This window comes from Lampetra fluviatilis, chromosome 7 (assembly GCF_964198595.1).
Source record: "Lampetra fluviatilis chromosome 7, kcLamFluv1.1, whole genome shotgun sequence".
NCBI classification, from domain to species: Eukaryota; Metazoa; Chordata; class Hyperoartia; order Petromyzontiformes; family Petromyzontidae; genus Lampetra; species Lampetra fluviatilis.
The window spans coordinates 5,772,706-5,796,489 of record NC_136281.1 but is presented as its reverse complement, the minus strand read 5'-3'; the positions used below and the strand labels follow the sequence as shown (position 1 = coordinate 5,796,489).

Below are 23,784 nucleotides of genomic sequence, written 5' to 3'. Positions count from 1 at the left end.
GGAGACAGGGTACTGGGATCCCTACACCCCGGCTAACCCGGCTCTCCACCCTGCCCCGTTCCGGGACTACCCCCAACCTCGGCCGGTCGGGCGGAGTAGCCTCCCCTAGCCTCGTGTGAGGACCAACTACCCGAGTCCCCACTCCTACCCCCGACGAACCCCGGTTACATCCCGGCTCCCCCTTTAAATACCCCCCTGGGGGCATGACGTCACTGTCCCCCACGGCCCGCCTGACGTCACGTCCCGCGACGCCACTTTCTCCAAGGGTGCGCGTGACGTGATGTCACCCACTACACCTCTACACGTTTATACAGAAGCCCTTTGGATAGATAAGACAGGAGAAGTTGCCGTGGGTGAGACTCGAGGCCCGGTGATACCTCCTGATATAGTTCCCTACTCAATGGAGCAAGGCCATGACAGCTGTAGCCACAGAAATTGCGAGGCGCATGTCTACGTAAGTTTAGAGTTGCCGTGTGCCCTACGTTTATCTGGCTGCCAAGCGTTTTTAATCCGTGTCCGCAGGTTAGAAATAAAATGTCATGACTGCGTGACTTCTCAAAATAAAGCAATAAGATTAGATTGCCCTGTGCCCATAAATATTGTCGTAACGATTGGGGAAATAACTGGACATTTTTAATCGGAGCTCGGCTAGCAACAGTGGGAGAGAGCGACTGTCCACGTGCCGTGCCTTGTCACTAATTTTACATGGAGCAGGCAAGCCTCACATCTCCTGTCGTTACCTTGCTTCCTTTAACAGTAACTCTATATGCGGGTGTCAGAAATTCTGTCCGGGTGGCGCAGCGGTTTAGAGCGCTCGGCTCGCAATATAAAGGAGCGGTGAGTTAAAATCCTCCATCGGTGGTTGACGCAGCCCTTCTTGCCTCTGGGGTGGATAAAATAACTACCACTTTTTTAATAGTCAGCAGTTCGTTGTCCTAAGGATAGACTGTCTCCCCCCCCCCCCCCCCACAATAGAAATGTGGAATTTTTACCACTGGTTATGAAGGCTGTAAACAGGAGAGGGGCAATGCTCCAATATGGTCTGGATAACTTAAAAAATTGCTTCTGATGCATAGGCCTCAGCAAGGTAAGGTAAATTACCTTTATTACCGGGTAAAAGGGTAAAGGTAAAGGGTAAAGGTTTCGACATGCCAAGGGGTAAGGTAAAGAGTAGGGTAAAGGTAGCTCAGAAGAATTACCTGGTAGGGTAAGGGTAGGGCGAATAATTACCCCGTAAATACAGTACCTTGTTTACTGCTAAAAGTTCCGTGCGCAGTGACGCAGTCCGTGGCCTCCATTTTAAAGTGATGGCGGAGCACATGGAGACGGTCCACGTTCTTGAGGTCGAGGTACTAGAGGACGAGGATGCCAGCAACGGCTTTTTTGGGGTTTCTGCGAACAGCAATCGAAAGAGGCAGCGGTATGCGTTCCCGTGGGAGCACACACACGATTGGATGGAGGGTGATCCGCATGCACAGCAAGGGAAGCGGCAGTGCGTGCACTGCCGCAAGTGGTTTTGCACCCACACGAACGCGTCGGGGTGGAAAGCCCAACTCAAGAAACACAACGTGCTCGCCCCAGGCAGCGAGGTCGGGACGTCGGCGTCGGCGAGCCGCCTAAAACAGCAAACGCTGAGCCGGCCAGCAATCCCGGATCGCCTCCTGGTAAAGTTTGAGAACACGGTGGTGGATTTTGTTATCCAAGGTGCAATCTCTTTGCGAGCCGCCGGCAGCGACAAGTTCAAGACCTTGGTCAACACATTGACACAGGGATACGAGGGCCCATCGACCAGCACCATCATTCGCAGGATTGTCGAGCATCACGCCATTATGCTGCCCATCGTCGGGGCGATCTTCTCCAACCTGGACGTCGCCATCTCGCTCACCATCGACGGGTGGTCGAACCGCAACCTGAAGGGATTTTGGATGGTCACGGTGCACTGGATCGACAGCAAATCTGGTGCGTCAAAATCCATGCTGCTGACAATCCTCGATGTGCAGTCCGGAAGGGGTGTCGGCAAGCGCATTGGGGCCGCTCTGTTTGAGCACCTCCAAAGCCTCGGGCACAATATCTCGACCAAGCTGCTCGCTGTCACCAGCCACAATGGCTCTGATGCGAACAGTGCTGTCAAGACGTTGTTCGCCCTGGTCAATGTGGACGCCGGATATGAGCAGTTGCGGGCTTGCCACCATATTCGATGTGTGGATCATTCCGTCCAGATCGGTGTCGTCCAAGTTCTAAAACTGATCAAGTCAACAAATGCCGAACTGCGCAAGGCGCTCGTCAATATCAGGTGCAGCAAGGTCGTCCGGCAGTCGTACCGCCGCGAGGCTGAGATCGCCAAGCTCGCCAGCGAGGAGCCGACGCACCAGGACTCGCCGACCAGGTGGCATTCGACGTTTGACATGGGCGACGACGCCATCAAGAAGCGTGTCCCATTGGACATTATCATGGCGCGCTTCCAGGATGTAATCGGTGTCGGTGCTTTATCTGAACTGCAGTGGGCAAACATCGAGGGCGTGACAGCATTTTTTGTGAATGCCGCGCCAGGTCATGGCCTCGTTGTCGGCGGACCACAATTCGACATTGGATCTCGTGCCGGTGACGATGGAGCACCTCGTCCGTCATTGCGATCACGGTGAAGCCGCCCTTAGAGCGATCGATGAGCCCTTGACTGCGACGGCGATGAAGGCCGAACTGGTGCGGTACCGCCACCTACTGGTTCAGGAACCTGCCATTGTGGCATCCTACTTGAATCCACAGCTGCCGAAAACGACAGACCAAGACGAGCTGGCTACACTGAAGGCCACAATCCGCTCTGTCCTGCAGCATCGCTACTTAGACGTGCTCACGATCTCGCCGACGGCAGTTGCTGCCCATATGGAGGAGCGGTCGCTGTTCAGCACCCTGTTCAGCAACGTCGGAAACTCCATAGACGACGGCGATGAAGTCGATCGTTTTCTGAGCATGGGCGTCACACCGCCAGCGCCTTCATTGACATAATGCAGTGGTGGTTTCTCCGCAAAGAGCTGCTCCCCGCCCACTACAAGATGGCCTGCGACTACTTGGGAGCGCCGGCCACGTCAACTCCCTGTGAACGTGCGAATAGCGGAGCCGGGCGGGAGTTCACATGCGTTCGCCAGTCGCTGTCAACGACGCTCTTCATAAAGTCCATGTGCTTGCGCTCATGGATCACGGTTGGCTGCCTGACGGTTCCGTCTAACTGGGCTGGAGCGGCGCAGGATCTTATTGCCTGTCGTCCGTCCAAGGTTGTTGATGAGATCGCCATCGACCAAGACGACTGGGACGAGGTTATGGAGGACGGTGTCGTCGACAGCCTAAACGCCCGATTTGAGAGTATTCTATATGAATAAAGCGTCTTCTTGGTTCTTTCGGTAAAGTCACGTAGAATGGAAATAATAAAATAATAAAAATAAAACATCATTAAATAATTCTCACGACGTTTCGGCCACAACGCAAGCAGCCGTCCTCAGGTGAAGACCAGGTCTGTCGGGGAGACAGCGTCTGAATGAAACAGCACCATGCTTGGAGCGTATATTTAATCTGGGTTGGAAGGGGGGGGGAAAGGGCGCCTTGACAAAAGAATTTGCATATCAAGAGGAATTTAGCATATTTATGGGAAATGCAGGTATGTGATTAGTACTACTTATGCCCGTGTATTATGCAGGATTAGCAGCATCAAAGGGAGGGGATATGGGAAATGCAGGTATGTGATTAGTACTACTTATGCCCGTGCATTATGCAGGATTAGCAGCATCAAAGGGAGGGGATATAGGAAATGCAGGTATGTGATTAGTACTACTTATGCCCGTGCATTATGCAGGATTAGCAGCATCAAAGGGAGGGGATATGGGAAATGCAGGTACAGTATGTGATTAGTACTACTTATGCCCGTGCATTATGCAGGATTAGCAGCATCAAAAGGAGGGGATAGGAGTAGCATTAATAAAGGGAAGGAGTGTTAATAGTATGTAGCTGCAGTAACTAAAACCACCACGTAAACAACTAAAGTATAAACTACATAGTATCATCAGTATACTAAATATACTCTACAATAAGCTGAGTTACTAACAGTAAGTAATACATTACAATTCTACGTCGTAAAAAATATAATATGCTTCCATCTAAACTTTATTCTCTTATATCACACGAGTCTACACCGTACTATATACTGCCATAGACAAACCCAACGTTAAATTATATACTGTATTGCTATAAACCACACAAACTCCACTCAACATCCTGGCACCAGACAAACTCCACTCTACATCCTGGCACCAGACAAACTCCACTCTACATCCTGGCACCAGACAAACTCCACTCTACATCCTGGCACCAGACAAACTCCACTCTACATCCTGGCACCAGACAAACTCCACTCTACATCCTGGCACCAGACAAACTCCACTCTACATCCTGGCACCAGACAAACTCCACTCTACATCCTGGCACCAGACAAACTCCACTCAACATCCTGGCACCAGACAAACTCCACTCTACATCCTGGCACCAGACAAACTCCACTCTACATCCTGGCACCAGACAAACTCCACTCTACATCCTGGCACCAGACAAACTCCACTCTACATCCTGGCACCAGACAAACTCCACTCAACATCCTGGCACCAGACAAACTCCACTGTACATCCTGGCACCAGACAAACTCCACTCTACATCCTGGCACCAGACAAACTCCACTCTACATCCTGGCACCAGACAAACTCCACTCTACATCCTGGCACCAGACATACTCCACTCTACATCCTGGCACCAGACAAACTCCACTTTACATCCTGGCACCAGACAAACTCCACTCTACATCCTGGCACCAGACAAACTCCACTTTACATCCTGACACTAGACAAACTCCACTCTACATCCTGGCACCAGACAAACTCCATTCTACATCCTGGCACCAGACAAACTCCACTCTACATCCTGGCACCAGACAAACTCCACTCTACATCCTGGCACCAGACAAACTCCACTCTACATCCTGGCACCAGACACACTCCACTCTACATCCTGGCACCAGACAAACTCCACTCTACATCCTGGCACCAGACAAACTCCACTCTACATCCTGGCACCAGACAAACTCCACTCTACATCCTGGCACCAGACACACTCCACTCTACATCCTGGCACCAGACAAACTCCACTCTACATCCTGGCACCAGACAAACTCCACTCTACATCCTGGCACCAGACAAACTCCACTCTACATCCTGGCACCAGACAAACTCCACACTACATCCTGGTAACAGACAAACTCCACTCTACATCCTGGCACCAGACAAACTCCACTGTACATCCTGGCACTAGACACACTCCACTCTACATCCTGGCACTAGACACACTCCACTCTACATCCTGGCACCAGACAAACTCCACTCTACATCCTGGCACCAGACAAACTCCACTCTACATCCTGGCACCAGACAAACGCCACACTACATCCTGGCACCAGACAAACTCCACTCAACATCCTGGCACCAGACAAACTCCACTCAACATCCTGGCACCAGACAAACTCCACTCTACATCCTGGCACCAGACAAACTCCACTCTACATCCTGGCAGCAGACAAACTCCACTCTACATCCTGGCACCAGACAAACTCCACTCTACATCCTGGCACCAGACAAACTCCACTCAACATCCTGGCACCAGACAAACTCCACTGTACATCCTGGCACCAGACAAACTCCACTCTACATCCTGGCACCAGACAAACTCCACTCTACATCCTGGCACCAGACAAACTCCACTCTACATCCTGGCACCAGACAAACTCCACTCAACATCCTGGCACCAGACAAACTCCACTCAACATCCTGGCACCAGACAAACTCCACTCAACATCCTGGCACCAGACACACTCCACACTACATCCTGGCACCAGACAAACTCCACTCTACATCCTGGCACCAGACAAACTCCATTCTACATCCTGGCACCAGACAACCTCCACTCTACATCCTGGCACCAGACAAACTCCACTCAACATCCTGGCACCAGACAAACTCCACACTACATCCTGGCACCAGACAAACTCCACTCTACATCCTGGCACCAGACAAACTCCACACTACATCCTGGCACCAGACAAACTCCACTCTACATCCTGGCACCAGACAAACTCCATACTACATCCTGGCACCAGACAAACTCCACTCAACATCCTGGCACCAGACAACCTCCACTCTACATCCTTGCACCAGACAAACTCCACTCAACATCCTTCCACCAGACAAACTCCACTCTACATCCTGGCACCAGACAAACTCCACTCTACATCCTGGCACCAGACAAACTCCACTCAACATCCTTCCACCAGACAAACTCCACTCAACATCCTTCCACCAGATAAACTCCACTCAACATCCTTCCACCAGACAAACTCCACTCTACATCCTGGCACCAGACAAACTGCACTCAACATCCTTCCACCAGACAAACTCCACTCAACATCCTTCCACCAGACAAACTCCACTCAACATCCTGGCACCAGACAACCTCCACTCTACATCCTGGCACCAGACAAACTCCACTCAACATCCTTCCACCAGACAACCTCCACTCTACATCCTGGCACCAGACAAACTCCACTCAACATCCATGCACCAGACAACCTCCACTCTATATCCTTCACTATACAATTACGATACTATATATTACTTTGTACATTGTATTAAGCATATAAATGTTATACTATTTGTTATTAAACACTGTAGCATATACAGCAGTGTGATATACATTAGGGTGGGTAGAATAATACATAGTGTTTATAGCAATACAGTATATAATTTAATGTTGGGTTTGTCTTTGGCAGTATATAGTACGGTGTAGACTCGTGTGATGTAAGAGAATAAAGTTTAGATGGAAGCATATTATATTTTTTACGACGTAGAATTGTAATGTATCACTTACTGTTAGTAACTCAGCTTATTGTAGAGTATATTTAGTATACTGATGATTCTATGTAGTTTATACTTTAGTTGTTTACGTGGTGGTTTTAGTTACTGCAGCTACATACTATTAACACTCCTTCCCTTTATTAATGCTACCCCTATCCCCTCCTTTTGATGCTGCTAATCCTGCATAATGCACGGGCATAAGTAGTACTAATCACATACCTGCATTTCCCATATCCCCTCCCTTTGACGCTTCTAATCCTGCATAATGCACGGGCATAAGTAGTACTAATCACATACCTGTATTCCACATATCCCCTCCTTTTGATGCTGCTAATCCTGCATAATGCACGGGCATAAGTAGTACTAATCACATACCTGCATTTCCCATATCCCCTCCCTTTGATGCTGCTAATCCTGCATAATACACGGGCATAAGTAGTACTAATCACATACCTGCATTTCCCATAAATATGCTAAATTCCTCTTGATATGCAAATTCTTTTGTCAAGGCGCCCTTTCCCCCCCTTCCAACCCAGATTAAATATACGCTCCAAGCATGGTGCTGTTTCATTCAGACGCTGTCTCCCCGACAGACCTGGTCTTCACCTGAGGACGGCTGCTTGCGTTGTGGCCGAAACGTCGTGAGAATTATTTTATGATGTTTTATTTTTATTATTTTATTATTTCCATTCTACGTGACTTTACCGAAAGAACCAAGAAGATGAATCCCTGCAGTCACGAAAGCTTTAAATCGAAAAATGAATAAAGCGCTATAACTAGTAATTACCCTGTAATCGCGAAATTTGTATGGGATAAGGGTAAAAGGTAAGGTAAAGGTAAGCTCGTTCTTTTTTTACCTTTTACCTTTTACCTTACCTGCTAAAGGGTAAAAGGTAGGGTAGCGCGATTGTATTGTGGTAAGGTAAAAGGTAGGGTAAAGTTTCTCTTGTTTTTTTTACCGTTTAACTTTTACCTCACCTTGCCGAGGCCTACTGATGCAGAACGTTTGATGGTTGTTAAACTGCTCATAAGATAGTGGGGGGTGGGGTCTTTCGACACACAGTTTCTCACTATAAATGACTAATAAAGTTAAATTCTTGTACACGTTATCAAAGTTGGCGTGCACTTCATTCAACACGTGGAAACCGATGCCAGCAGTTTGAAGTACGCTCAAAGAAACTGAGAATATTTGTTTTCACGTCACCAGCATTCTCTGCAATATATTATGGAGGAATGGCAATTGAGCAGAGAATGTTGAAAACATTTGTAAAACTCGTACGAGTGTCACAATTTTTTTTACATCATCACAGCACTCATATGTGTACATATATAATAAAAATAAATAAACAATTCTAGACTAATGTGTTTTTGTAATCGCCAGTCATATAACATTGAACTCCTCTCACATGCGATGAATTGTCACACTTAAGGGTATCGACAATCCAATGCATACATGTTTTGTTGCATTATAGCGTTAATGTAGTGACCTCTAGTGGCTGCAGGAGTCACGTGAACCTGTTACGTACAACGTATACAAATATGAAAAAAAAATCTGTTGTTTACTGTAATCACAGTGTTACACCGCATTTTCGCCGATGCACAAGCGTGCATTTGCTGACGGCCGTGTGTGTGTGTCTTTGTGCTTGACCATTTTAACAGAGAGGGACAAAATGCAGCCTCCAAACTTCTGGAGCAATTTGGTTTAAATACAAATGTGATGAAATTAAATATTTAAGTCACGTGTAAATAGCCACTGCCCATCTCCGATGGCGTTTACACACCCATGAGCAGCTTATTTGCACTTACGTGCATATAGAATAAACTATTTTTTTCATATCAGGTAATGCCCACTGAGCTATAGAGAGGTCTTTTTACAAGCGACCTGGCCACAAATGATAGTTCAACGAAGTGGCTTATCACGTGGAACTGTATAGGAGCGAAATACTTTAACACGTGTTTCTAAATGTGGAGGGAAAACCCGGAGTACCCGGAGAAAAATCCACGCGACCATGGGGAGAGAGAAATGCAAACTCGAAATATACAGGCGCCAGGGTCGGGATCAAACCTACGACCTCCTGTGTACCGGGTGAGGTAGTTAACATCTCGCCAACCTTGACCGTGGTACATGGGTTCCAATGCGCGGCTTTGCTGCCTCTTGCAGAAGATGGAGAGAGCCATCCGGGTGGCGCCGCAGGCAACGACAGTGTGACGGCGTACTGCCGCTCCGAGGAGGGCGACATGTTCCTGCCGTGGGAGGCGTGGAAGCCGGACGTGTGCACCAGCTGCATGTGCCGCAACGGCCACATCGCCTGCTTTCACGAGAGCTGCCCCGCGCTGCCCTGCCCCCGGCCTGTGCTGCGCAAGGGGCAGTGCTGCCCCTACTGCCTGGGTGAGTTGCACGATGTCACAACCTTGCCGGCAACTCGGCTTAACAACGATCTTGACGACTCGCAACCTTGACACGTTTTTGTAGAACTTTGCTCGATCCGGTTTGCTGCTGGGCATTCAGTAGTAGATGTGGGCCTGTGTCCAGCAACCGTGATGTAATATATATAAAACTTCCCATCAAAGTCTTCTGTAGGGAATGTGTGGCTTCGTACATCACTCGAGGTGTAATTTTTATTATTTCGATCGTTGCTTTCTATGTCACCTAGATTTCATCTTGCTTATATCATAAGTTAATGTGAACGTACATTCAACCGTAGAAAAAATATTTGATACAAAATAATTTTAAATCATTTGTCAGCCCACGCTGTGTCAAATATGGGCGTTATTTGACTTTATTTCAACATCAGTCCGGGTTGGTGAAGGAGAGGGCCCGGGATCCGTTCAGATATCACTAATGTTAGCCATGGTTGATAATTATTAACCATGGCTAACAACCTGAGTTTGATTAATTATAATTAATCACACTCAGGTTGCCTGGTTCATAGTGCAGTTGGCTCATCATTTTGCCACCCCAGCCATAATTAACTGATGTCCCGTATAAATTAAACAGCACAAACATGTTTTGCCATTTTACTGTGTTTTTGTTCCTTTTGCTTTTGTATATTTTATACCCGGCTTTCCTGAGCATGAGAAACCATTAGCCTGAGTAGGCTCTTCTCACGTGTTACATGAATGGAGATTTGACTCATTTGAAACGAGATTGCCGCACAAGGTATTGGGCATTCATTTACTGTGGCCAAAAATGTCAACATATCCCAAGGTGATTTGAGCCACGGTTGTGGAGGGCAAAAGCATTTCGAATTATGTTCTGTTCTTGTGCACGGCAGCAATATGTTCAAGAGCTGAATGCCAATGTCGAGGTCTGCTAGGCACAAGAGGGCTTCGAGAGAGGGTCCGTGTCGTTTTGCTATTCCTTCTCCTCCGTTGGAAGGAGTGCAGACTACGGTGGTTTACTATATGGTCCATAGTTTGGGTTGCATGCGTGTATGTATGTTGAACTTCTTTTGCACCATACGCAATCAACCATGTTAATCAGAGGTGCGGGGGAAGGACAACAAATCGAACACAAAAAGCAGTTCTAAATAAATTAGTTTTCAATATAGACGGGTTTTTTTTTCATCACTGCATTTCTAATTAAGTAAACGCGATCCCACTGCTGCCTGTTTGAGGCGCTGCTTTTCTGAACGGAGGAGAGTTCCATTTCCTTCAGCGGGCAGAATGCACTCGCCAGTGCTCGAAGCACTCATCGGAGCTAAGGGCACCAGTAAACATTGTAAAAATGCTTTGCCAGAGTGCGAGTGTAAAAAAATGTGCCTGCTTGCACTGCAGGGAACCTGTACCTGGCACTGCAGAGGCCATCGCATGCCTGCGTCTTGCCATTCTCAGTGTGCACTCCAAACGCGAGCACGTCCCTCTCCAGCGCTCACTCTGAAGGCACTCAACGGGATTCACAAGCCGCCCTCTCAAACACCTCTTTTTTCCTTCCCTCCTCCCCAGTAATGTGTGCAGGCATGCGATGTAGAGAGCACTCTGCGTATAATGCTGGCGTTCAAGCTGCAGAATTGTGGAAATGTCAACATCGTGAGACTTTTATGGGTAAATTAGCATCATAATAATGTTAATTGTAAGAAGAACAAGACATCACACTGATTGGAACCTGTTGAGGCACGCATTGATTGCTGTGGTTTAACAACGTGCCATTCTATTGGGAGAGCAGTCGTGCTTATTGTTGTAGATAATGTCTCTTTGTCAAGAAAATAAGGCATTTGAAAGATTTGTTGTAACCTCGTCACCTATGCCAACCACGCATACTCACGTGAACAGCCCAGCCTAGATGATGCGCCGCATGGTAGAGCGTGGGGTATGATGTTGCTGGGTTGTCCTGCACTGAATACACACCACTGGACAGACACTTTTATTTAAAGCCAGCTCAGGACCCATTGAGATGAGAAGTATTATTTTACAACCAGCAAACTGTGATTAAACTGGGGTTTCAAGTGTTGCAAGTTGGTGGGTTGAACCTCATCACTAATTATTGCACACCACAACAAAAAAGTATTTTCATTTTGGGTTTTCACCTATTTTCAGAATTCATATTCTTGGGTCTTTCGGTAAAGTCACGTAGATAGGTTCAAAGAAAAAAAAAAGTTTTTTTTTTAGAATATGAATTCCTGCAGTCACGAAAGCTTTAAGTCAAGACTTTTTTTTGCAGAAGTTTCTAATTCTGAGGACTAAAACGCTTGTTTTGCCATGCTACAAAAAACGCTTGTGGGACATGGAAAGGGTGCACCATCTAGTGCTGGATAAGAGATCACTGTGGAGATCCATTCATCTCATAACAGGGCACCTTCAGCGAAATTGAAATGTAACTGAGGGATAAAATACATATGAAGTTCCAACACTGCTGGAGTGCAAATCTGCTCGTGCGTGCGAGAGTGGGCGCAACGCCGTGAGCCTCCGTGGCTCTAGAAGCTTGGTTGATGCTCACAGCACCGACTGTGACGTTAACGTGCCACATGCTGACAGCAGGCGCTCGAGGTGAGGGTCCAGCGTCACTTGTGGGTTTTACGGCCGACCTTTAAGCTGATTGTACGAGCTTCGATTTTTCAGAGAGCCCGCCCGGGGTCAAATTGGCACAAAAGAGCCGTAAAAGAGGTGCACTTGTACGACTGCTGTAGAATTAAATAACGTAGCGGTTGTACGTATAGATGCATGTATGTGAATTTCTTTCGCACCGTACGTAGCCAACTCCGATAATCAGAGGTGCGGGATTATAATCGCACCGCGCTCGTAATAGAATCGCACCACGCTTGGATGCGGTGTATTAGCACGCAATGTGGTTATCGTCCGATGTTGACAATGTCATCGTCGTCGTGTTGCTGGTCCGGCATGTGTAGACGAGCCACCTTTCAGCACGGGCTGCTCATTCGACGGGCGCTTGTACGGCGACGGCGAGCGCTGGGCACTGGACAGTTGCACCCACTGCTTCTGCGTGGGAAGCCAGACGCTGTGCGCCATGGACGACTGTCCCACCCTCACGTGTGCCCAGCCCCTCTTCCTGGAGGGCCTGTGCTGCCCCCTCTGCCCAGGTATTGCACCATTGCAAATGGGGAGCTTTGTTTAAGACGTCAGGAAGGCGGGTTGACGATACCGGAAATGCGTTTATCCACCGTCGTGGAGGATTGTGGGTCGCAAATAATGAAGTAAAATAAATAGACAGACAGCAGTCCCTCTGTCCCGTGCAAAATGAAAGTAGCATTTTAGTTCATCAGTCAATTTGCCTTCTGGACAAATATTTTTCAGCAGCATTTGTTTAAATAGGTGAACTCTGGACAAGTTTAACTTTTTGAGTCTCATCAGCACTCGGCTCTGTTAATCGAACACGAATATTTAAGGCTCGGTCATTTTATCTTGTGCATTACGAACGATGTGGGAGATGCAATTCGATGTCTTTCTCATTCCCCATTCTAACAACCATTCCTTTCACTCTTCTTCAAACCTTCCGTCACCTCTTAAATCGATATCCCCTCTCCCTCTCCATCACTCTCTTTAGCCTCCAGCCCTCCCAACACTTCCCTATTCCATCTACCGACTTCTCCCAGAGCCTCTGCCCTATGATTAAGGTACAGTAAAACCTTGGATTGCGAGCATAATTCGTTCCGGAAACGTGTTTGTAATCCAAAGCACTCGTATATCAAAGCACTCATATATCAGTTGTGATCACGTGACGCTCGGCAGACAAAGCGTATACACGTACTACTCGTATTGCAAGACCTCGCTCGTTTATCAAATTAATATTTATTTAAACATTTTGCTCGTCTTGCAAAACACTCGCAGACCAAGTTACTCGCAATCCAAGGTTTTATTGTACTTTGTTGCCACAAGAGAGGGGTGAACCGATGTGTGGTGTACGTGTAAAGATGAATTGCTCACATTTGTCATGGCCTGAAATGTCCACTTTATTTGGCAAAGTTCGCCTCGGAGATATTTGCAGTGTTTATGTATTTAGAACTTATTTTGCACCATACGTAGCCTACTGTGCTAAGCAGAGGTGCGGTGGAAGGATAACAAACTAAACCCAAAAAGCAGTCTGCTTAATATGTAGGTGTTTTTAATGCTTTACAACTAAAGTTGAATGCGTTTATCCATTCACTCTGTCCCTCTGTTGGTGTCTGTACAGGGAGTGCGTGATAACTTTTGTAAAAAAATATGATCAAACGTGAATAAAACTTTTGTATAAAGTTGTTTTGCTATTAAAAACCTAGCCTATAGATAACTGGCCAAATTGATTGCCCAAAACTGGCAGACACAAACCAGTGCCGAAATAACTTTGCAAATATGCCAACATGTTTTTTTTCCGTGTCAGCTACCCTTTATCTTCTGTGCGCTGCTAATAAATACTTTAGAGACCGAACGAGCGTTGGACAGCGATACAGAATCCATGAGTGCGCGTGTGGGTTTTTTTCTCTTCTTTTCGTTTGGCCGTCCAGATGAGCCGACGGTAGCGGCAGTGACGGTGCCCGTGAACAAGGCAGATCGGTGGAATGAGATCGATCCAGACAACGCCGCGACATTGCCCACCACCCCTGTCCTTGAGGAAACCCACGGTATTGCCCCCACCCCCGCCAAATGTCAATACATTTCCCGTAGAGGCAACTTTTAATAAGATTTTTGTACTCGGTAAGTGCTCTTTGCAGACAAAAAAAAGTGTTTTTTTTGTATTGATATAATTTTAGGGACCATTAGAGTTGAGATATTTTCTTGGCAAGATTCTATCGACATTTCAAATAACCTGCTTTTTATTCATTAATCCCCCTGCTATTTAAAGAGCCAACTGCTAAGTTTCTTTGGTCACGTGTCCTTGTTTTAATAAGGGAAACAAATGAGCTGGCCCTCATCATTTCTCAGAGATGACTGAGCATTATCTCCCATACCTACGGGTGTACAAACCAAAATGTATGATTTTTACATCCCAGATAATTTTTGCATTAAACAAGATAGCTGTGTGTTTTCAATGATTGCGTTATATGCACAGTTTACATATTTCTGTCTGCATGAGGGCTGTATAAACATTGTATATCAAACATTTTTGCATAACAGGACTGAGATCTTGACGTTTTTTTACGAAGCATGAGGAAACACTGATTGTGAGCAATTGACATTTATATTTAAACCTTTATGGATTGGGCTATACAATGAGCTGCGTGCAATTAACAATTTCGTTCAAAATCTCCAATTAACATGTGCATTTAGACAAGGTGGAGTTGTGGCATGAGAAATTATTTGTTTTTAAGAGAATGAATAAGCCGTATGCGCAATTTCATCCCGGTTATTTAAGTGAACGTTCAGGGTTTGTTTTGTAGAGCGTGTTGTATGGTCGTGCGTTTATGTAACAAAATTCATTGTGTTCACTGTTTTTGCTGCCCCAAGACCCTGTTGTTAACTCCGTTAAGCAATCTAAAGTGTACACATTCCTAGATATGCTCAACGAAATAAAGAAAAATTACTGCACCCAAGCAATGTTCCTGATATTCAGATTAATCTGAAAAATCTGAAAAATAGGGCCCAAGATATACGATATTACGGATTATACAATTGTTTTGTTTCATATTGATATGAAAACATGCTGCCACAGGAAATGATGTCACTTTACACAACATCACATTCACCCATTTCCTGCCAGAAGTGGTGTCACATGGCATTGGGTTACATAACTTATGTTGGCACAAAAAAAATCACGTGATTATTGTTACATCATCTAAATTGTCTGAAAATCTGGAAAAAGATTAAACTTTGTCCTTAAAACTCCATAATACTAAATATTAAAATTTGAAACGTATCCTTTTGGCACTGGCAGATTTTTTAGTTTTTCTTTGTTATACTCAACCGCAAATGACCGATCTCCCTCAGATCTGGAAAACCACATCCCAGGGGCCCATCTGCGGCTGGCCCCAGCCGACCCGTCTCACGCCTCGCGCTCCCAAGACCTCGCCTGGTTGGCCCTGGTGCCCCTTGTGGCTGTGGTGGCCATTGGTGCGGCGCTGCTCTACCAGCACCGCCACAAGCGCTGGATCCCCAGCCCGGCCTACAAGCCACCCGGCAAGGCAAGTGTACGCTGCGCAAATTGGCACCTGAACTGCCGCGATGTTAGTGAAGGCCCACTCGTGGGGAACCTGTGGACCAACAGCATACAACTTATAATAATAGGGTTTTTCCCCTTTTTTCTGGCAACAAAACTGAAACCTTTTTACAAGGATTCATGTCTGCATTAACCATCATACTTGCAGTCAAAATGCTAATAAAAACACACTATGATAATATATGCATTGTCCTTGAAACTGATTGGTCCACACCATAGTGTGTTTTTGTTTGCATTTTGACTGCAAGTATTGTGGTTAATGCAGACATGAATCCTTGTAAAAAGGTTTCAGTTTTGTTGCCAGAAAAAAGGGGAAAAACCCAATTATTATATTTTGGTACCTGCAAAGGAGGTCTAATGAAGCATACAACTTAATTTAATACGGTTCACGTTCCGGGTCCTACGGTTTTTCCCTCCACGTTTAGAAACACTCATTTAGAGTATTGGCTGCTGTACATTTCTACATGATAAGCCACTTGGTTGAGCTATCATTTGTGGCCAGGTCATTTCTGAAAAACAGCTATATAGCCCAGTAGCCTTACCTGGTAAAATAAAAATAACAAAAATTGCTGCTTGGAAACAGCCATAAAATTAGTTATGTCTTTAAACAGAATAGAAGCTTCTGGGCTTTGATTACAGATGCATGTGGAAGATGCGAAGAACTGCGTAAAAGAAGATAGTAAGTGACTTAGAAGTTGGTAATAGAACATTTCAATGTAGATGCCATCAGGAAGAGGAATTTGCATTAGATGTGACACGTGTCCAGGATGGAGGAGGGCAGGTTACTGACACAGGCACTCGAGTGGCACCCAGATGGGGGTAATCAAGGTAGAGATAAAAAGCCAGACGGTCGATAACTGTTAGCCGGGTCTGCAAAGTTTGAGCGTCGACTTTACGACAGATGCAGGATCTAGTGGAACGCAGGAAAAAAGGAAGGGCCGAGATGTGGTGGCAACGGCAGCACCGACCTTGCCGACTCCCTGACCTTTCCCTTCCTTTTGCCCTTCAAAGGAGTCGTGCTTCAGCCCCGAGCTGCAGACGCACTCGGTGGTGTACGTGGACTGCGAGCGGGGCACCAAGGTGCAGGTGGACAGCCCCCACAGGATGAAGCGCCTGGCGGATGAGGACACGCGATACAGCGGCTGTTTCTCCACGCCCAACGGCCACGCCGGTGGGGGCGGCGTCGCCACGCAGGCCGGGGCCCAGTGCACGGACGCCCTCTGAGTGGCGCGGATGAGCGATGTCTCACGAGCGAAAAAGCGACTGTGTGTGTGCCTTTTGCCTTTCTTCTGCTTGAAGCTTTGGGGCATTCGGCAAAACCCTCTCCTTTCACTTCGCTCTCGCCACGTTTTTGCTGGGGTGTCCAGTTCTGTTTTGCGAGTCGGGATCTTACCGAAGACTTCTGTGTCAGGGTTGTCCCGGTCGGAACTTACGTAAGGTGGTGGTCTCCCACCAAAGAATGCCAAACTATTGTATTGTATAGAGCTACACTGAAAAAAAAACATGTAAATCAAAGTTAAAGTGACTTCATGCTCAAATGAGCATTGGGGCAGCACTCAACTCTGTCGGCGGCCCTGAGCTCGTGGCAGCAATATCATATTGCTATCATGGGGAACGTTCTCTCCGTAAGACAACTTCTGTTAAGTTCCCACACGTTACGTAGCAAAGGGTAAGCTTTGTACTTTAGCGGTTTGACCATGGGTCTGGGTCATGGTGGCCTGTTTCTTTAAAACAATGGCATGGGATCCTTTACGCGGACACATGTTAGCAGACAGTGCTCTGTGTGCTTGTATTTCCACGGCAGGAACAGATCTCAGAGTCAAAGCCATTGAAAATGAGATGCAGAGGGAGGTGCAGTTGTCTCAATGCCTCCCATCCACTCCATATGACAAAACATAAAAAAATCATTCAAAATACATCTAAATGTTTATTTATTTTACGTGTCTAAACCCAAAATGTTCACTCCATTTAAAGGTGTGCACTTATTGTACGTTTGCCATTGCTACAAAATTACAATTGCTCTGCTATCACTTGGCCGGCATTGCTCACTTGCACGAGCACTGAGCAGTTGTGAGTGAGCAATTGAAATTTGTCGAAGGCGGTGGGAAAGCTATTGGAGGATATCGTTGTTTCCGTCGCGTTGATTTGACAGCGGGCTATGGAAACTGCAGTACCGTGCATGGAAACCACCACTCCCAGGACACGTGGTTTATCAACAGAAGCACGCGTTTGGAGATATTTGCTTAGCGCGTGGGCTCACTCGTGTTCACACCCCAGCCTTGGCGTGCCAGAGTGAGTGTCACACTTCGAGTGCCATTGAGTAGCGTCGAGAAGTTCAGGACTAACACGGGAGGGGAGGATGAATGGAGTGCCATGAGGTGTCAATGCAATGTGAGTCGTGACATATCGTTGTTGTTTCGTGGACTATAGACGCGTTGCTAATGATTGACTAGTGATAGCTCCACGAAGAGTAGTGTGTAAATATCGTGTGTGAAAGAGAGTAATTTACTGTCGATAACCAAGCGGAGCGCTCGATCGGCATGGGTGCGGAGGAATCTCGGAAACCTGCAGTTTGCCGGCTGCAGAACACGACGTTCACAAAGAACTAAAAAGTTCAATATTTTTCTTGTTTTTTTTTTTACAAATTCATACTTTGCACAAGTGGCCCACGTGGATATAATTTAAGGTTTATATTAATACACGTGTAACTGATTGATGATATAGGTGCACAACACTCAAGGGACAGAAAATCCATGATTTTATTTTTGGTGGGGGGGGTGGTGTTGGTTTTTCACTGGTCTGACTGGGGTGTGGCTGTCTCAAACATGAATATAATTGTGTCTCTGGGTCTCACATCGTCGCATGGAGGATCTATTACAACTGTCGCTCTGCAAATTTCCAAAAACATGACGCTGCCAAGTTTTGTCGCAAATAATGAAGTGTATTTATTTATGACGATTTCAAATTTGTATTCCTCCGGTATATATTGTATATTATATACAGTACCGTGGCTTTTGGAACCGTGGAATACACCCATAGCAGCATGCAGAAATTATTGACTTCAGAGATGGATTCCGGTTCAATATATTTCATCTTTAAAACATTGCGCATCGTGAACATATTTTCGTTGTTACATTTCTGTTCCCGTAAACCCATGTTAAGTGATGCTAAGATGCCTTCATAATTTTTTTTTATCGATGTTACTGCAGCATGCTATACCCAAAGCAGGTAACATTTGTTAACCTTCTTGTGAAACCGGCTTATTCCACAGACACCGCCCCTCATTAAAGAATGAAAATGGTCTTCTGATTCATTTTAGTTTCACTTTCACAGGACTGCCTTCAGCCCATTCACTTTAGCGCACTTTGTTAATCACAGTGTATGACACGAGCAGTTAAAACTGGATTGTTGCTTTAAGTTTAACGGATCGAGTGCGAGCCAGCGAGGGTCACGCGTCGACTGAAGGCGCCGCGATAGCGCACGCACCCTGAAAACCTAACCACTGGAACATAAATTGCAAAATATTATTATTTTTTAAACATAACTCTACGATGCGTTTCAGAGTTGATTCTGCGTGCTGTTCGCAACACGGCAACGGCCAGAAAACATATCGGAGAGGTGGACAGCACAACCGCAAAAAATCAACGCAATCGGTGCAAATAGCGGTTCAAGGTTGAGCACTGTCACAACCACAAATGGCAAGGAACCATGTACAGTGTGGCAAACGAGATCACTGGAATGAGCAGAAAGACATTTATAAAAATGACACTTGCAACATTGCAGACTCCAAGAGGATGTTCGTGATTGTCATGTCCTAGTCTACACACTTGATTTAAAATAATAAAAGTCATGTAAGCCAGCAAGGGAGATAAGCAAAGAAAACAACCGCATGTTTAAATTACCGCAGAGTATGAGCCAATATTATTATTTTTGTATATTTAGAATGTTTTAATTAAATAAACCCATTTTAAGTTATTTTGATTTAGTAAACGGTAAAAAAAAATGCAATTCAAACAACATCACAATTTGTATTTTTTTTCAAGTGAGGGTTTTTCCATCACTTGAGTGAAAAATGCCAATGTGATTTGTATATGTGTACTTTAACAATGTATCATATTCCATTTTTCACTTTGTTGGCAGCCATGGACTCAAGAGATGTAGGTGGTGAGTGAGAAAAGCTGACACAAAAAAAATGTTAATGCCACAGTTTCATGATTTGAGTTGAAATATTACAAATAAGCTGTCATAAATGTCGTATATTTTTAAGGACAGAAATACATTATTTATTATTTTAACAATGTAATTTCTCTAGGGTAATATTTATTGAAGCCAGGTGATGTGGCGATGATTTATAGTCATAAAATAAATCCGCAAAAGGTAAATAATATACAAAATTCAGAAGATAACTAACTCTGCCCAAAACTTATCACAGCATAGGATTCATCGAACACACACAACTAATGCACTGATGTATGTAATCTTTTTTTGTGGGGGGAGGGGGAGGGGGGTTGTTTTTTGATGTCAGCTTGTCACAGTCTGAAGAAAGTCCTGGAACACGTGACAAGAGAGGGCCAAACTGTGTAGAACCGACCAAAATGAGAAGTGTGAGCAGCCGAAGAGTGGTGCCACACTCCAACGAACGCAACAAAATCCACTTCAGCTTTCATAATCCCAGCGCCGCACTATTATTATTATTATTTACCGTTTATGTTTGTAAATATACGATCAGAAATGTGTGTGTGTGTACATCTGTAAAAAAAAAAGTTTTCCCATGTTCGTTTAACTGTTGAATGTATTTATAATGTAGACAAAAAAAATCTTTTATTTGGAAAAGTTCAAAGAACATATCTTTATTTTTGTCTTTATATCTTTGCATCCTTTTTGTTTTCCTACTGGTTTGGACACTTTTACCCGTAAGAACCTTTGCATACTTCGTGAGCTGGCTTTTAAGAATTTTAACTGCACTTGGTTTATTATGGATGAGGTTTTATTCGGAACCTTATTATAAATGTTTGTTACGTAGGGGTTTTTATTTGTTTGATCGTTTTTTTTTAAACATGCTTTGTCCTTTTGACATTAGTTGCCTAATGATGATGAGCATAAGAGCTCAGTGTTGGGCACGAGTGAAGTGTCGATGACGACATTTGGCTTCTCCGTGAATTACAGTTTAACAAAGGCTTAACATGCAAAGTGCATACGCCACATTGTCTGTGTGTTTTTTATTATTATTTAACGGCCATTTGCTTCTGCTCTGCTTTAAAGTAGTGTAAAGAAAAGTACTTGTCAACGCAGTTACTTGTGCTAATAACGAAGATGCTTTGTAATTTATTTTTAATTAACGTTCCTATTTATTATAGACGAATGCTGATAGCTAAAGCAAAATGACCTGGAATTGCCCATGTGTGTGTGTGTGTGTGCATGCATGTGTGTGTGTGTGGCCCCAAGTCTATTAAGGCTATACGGGGGGATATTTGTGTTTGTGTGTCGGTGGTGGGGAGCGGTAGTGCAGTGGTTAGCGCGCTGCGCTACAAACCCGGTGACCCGAGTTCGGTTGCAGCTCACAGCCAACACCAGTGACGATTATCTGGACCGATCCTGGGCTTCCCCTTGGTCGATTCAACCTCAAATAAGTACCTGGCGTGGTGTGTAAATATCACCGCTAGGGAGACAAAGGCGGTCCGGGCGTGGTGCTGGCCACCCCACCCCCTCGTGTGCCGTTCCGGCCTCGTTAACAGCACTTGCCACAAACGTCTGTTAAGGCTATACGGGGGATGTGTGCCTTTTGCTCGTGGTAGGATCACCGTGCGCGTGACCAAAATCTGCTGTACAAACTTGTTTCAGCGTTTTTGGCCATCCCGGTGCCCCCAGGCCACGCGTTATGGGTGTCCCGCGGGATGACGCTGACTGCCTCCCCCCGTCCGTCTGTAAATGGCTAACGCTGATTTTTTTTCCTCTCTCTCACGCAATGCGCTCGCGCTGGGCGACTATTAGTGGGTAAAATTGCATGGCATCCGACACACGCACGTTTTGTACATACACGGGACGCGTGTCCACACTTGATTCACGCAACGCGTGGACATGCGTATGCACGGCCTTGTTCTCTTTATCTGACTTGTGGTCGCAAACTGTTTGCTTCCAGCTTTATCATTTACATTAAAAAATATAAAAAAAAATAAACTTCTCAAAAACTCACGTTGATTTGTCCTCGTGTCTGACTTGCTTACGAACCCACCGGTGCCATGAACGTGATAGTTAAGAGCTCCTTGTCAATTCCATAGCGGATAACCATCTCCTCTGCGCAATGTCAATTATGGGCGTTTGAGTGTTTGACCATACTTCACCGCCACGCTGCTCAGTGCGAGTTGGTGAAGTGGGGGGGGTGAAGGGAGGGGCATGACCAGTTCAGACATCATTCACCACTGATGTTAGCCGTGGTCAGAAAAACAAATCTCAAGGTCCACCACTCCCTCTCTCTCTACCTTGTTGAAAGCAGTCGATAAACCAAAATCAAGGTCAAAGCCGAGTCGTAAAGCCATCTGCATGGCATGAGTGCGCTTTTGTCCAATATTGTTTTCCACAGTGGTTGCATTACGGACAGATGCAATTCAATAGAACATTTTTCTTCCACAGTATATGTGCGATCATGCACATTCCCTCCACCTGTTTCACGTGTTGGCAGATGGTTATAAAAAAACAACATTGGCAAACTCATTTCAACCATGATTTCGACGGAATAAAAAAACAGACGAGAGACCCTGCCCCCTCGACCCGACACTGTCCCCATGAGCTGGTGGCCAGGCACTCTGGAACAGCTCTGTCTGAAAAGGATGGGGCAGGAAAAGCGGAGAACAATAGGCGACTGTGGTGATGGCGGTGAGAACAGTGACTCCGCCTTGCTTACAACACCATTCGGCACAACAAGTCGCGTAACACTTGCAGTAGCGGCTCAAGCCGCGTGCAATGAACTCGCGAAGCTGTAAAAGAACCGTATTTTGACGGGGAACACGTAAAAGTGCTCCCCAGTGAACCGTACATACGCCAGAGGCGATCCGCGGATTGCGGCTTGGGGAATGAGTGGCATTAATTGGGCGCTTTGATTAGCACCAGGAAGCATGCCGTTGGCGTGCAGGAGCGTGGCATGTCAGGACGCGCCAAAGTATGCCGTGAAGTTAACTGTTCTATCCCCGTGTGACCCACACGAGCCGCGCCGCGTGATGGAAGACTGGCAGGCAATCAGGGTAACAGGCGCAGAGTCGGTCGCTCTGAAATGTGGCAGTGTCACGCACTGGTCCCATCGTGCGGTTTTATTGGTTGGGAGAAAAATCCTACAAAATGAGGCCAACGCAGCCATCATCAAAAGGGCCCTGATGTCAAAGTGACAGTTATGAAACGTGGGAGATAATTATCCGCCTACCCGCGCACATTCTTGCCGCGTGGAATCCGTTTGAAACGCTCGCGCGTGCTACTGCAGTTGAAACCGGTGGCAATGCGAGAGGTTATTGGGATTGCCTCCTGTGTGCCTTGAGGCAACGGCACAATGCGAAACATTCTCCCATCATCCACTTTAATGCCCCGCGTCCCTACGGCGCGCCCGCAACTCATTCCCGACAAACGGTAAAGTGCGTGACGCCGTGAATTCTTGTCAAGCGCGTGGATGTTTAGCCGATTGATAAACGGGAGGCTTCAAATCCAATGGGTATCACGACTCCGGATTTCCTGTTGACAATAAGTAATTCATCAGGTAATGGGATGTGTGCATTAGGTGTCCGCTCGCACACAATCAAGCATGCCAGAGATGCATTGCCGAAGGAGTATTAAGGGGTTTTGCTCAGCGAGGTATGATTGGCAGCTGCTAGGCAACTACACCGTCGTGTACAGCAGTGTGCCAGGAAACAACAACAACATTGGCTCTGAATGTGCAGTCCCCTCGCACTCATTCGTCACGTGACCCCCCCACTTCCGACCTCTCAAACAAAAATGTCCATTTCTGTTGAAAGCGAAAGATTTTAAGACGCGAAAATATTGACAGTTAATGGAGCAGGATAAGAGGAGTGGGGCTTGGGGAAAAGGTGTGCGTGATTTTTTTGTGTTACGGTATGATCTTGTTTACCCCTTAAGTTACAAATTGTAAGGTAAACCCCCAACTAATGCATTTTCACCAATGGACACGTCAGTGATTAACTGCTGGTTTCCTGTATTTTGCATATTTCGAGTAATGTATTGGTTCCAGATACCGTGTAGCAGCGAGTGGCAATA

General features: G+C 46.0%; 1 protein-coding gene across 2 annotated transcripts in view; it reads left to right on the top strand.

Annotated features, from left to right (window-relative positions):
• Positions 1 to 20,011, top strand: part of CRIM1 (cysteine rich transmembrane BMP regulator 1) — a 75,901-nt gene extending 55,890 nt beyond the window's left edge. For both annotated transcript variants that reach the window (XM_078858288.1, XM_078858287.1), the window contains exons 13-17: positions 9,103 to 9,330; positions 12,287 to 12,478; positions 13,880 to 13,996; positions 15,300 to 15,493; positions 16,540 to 20,011. In XM_078858288.1, the coding sequence (XP_078714414.1) occupies positions 9,103 to 9,330; positions 12,287 to 12,478; positions 13,880 to 13,996; positions 15,300 to 15,493; positions 16,540 to 16,752 (944 nt within the window). In that variant the 3' untranslated portion in view covers positions 16,753 to 20,011. The remainder of the gene's footprint in view (positions 1 to 9,102; positions 9,331 to 12,286; positions 12,479 to 13,879; positions 13,997 to 15,299; positions 15,494 to 16,539) is intronic.
• The last annotated feature ends 3,773 nt before the right edge of the window (positions 20,012 to 23,784 follow it).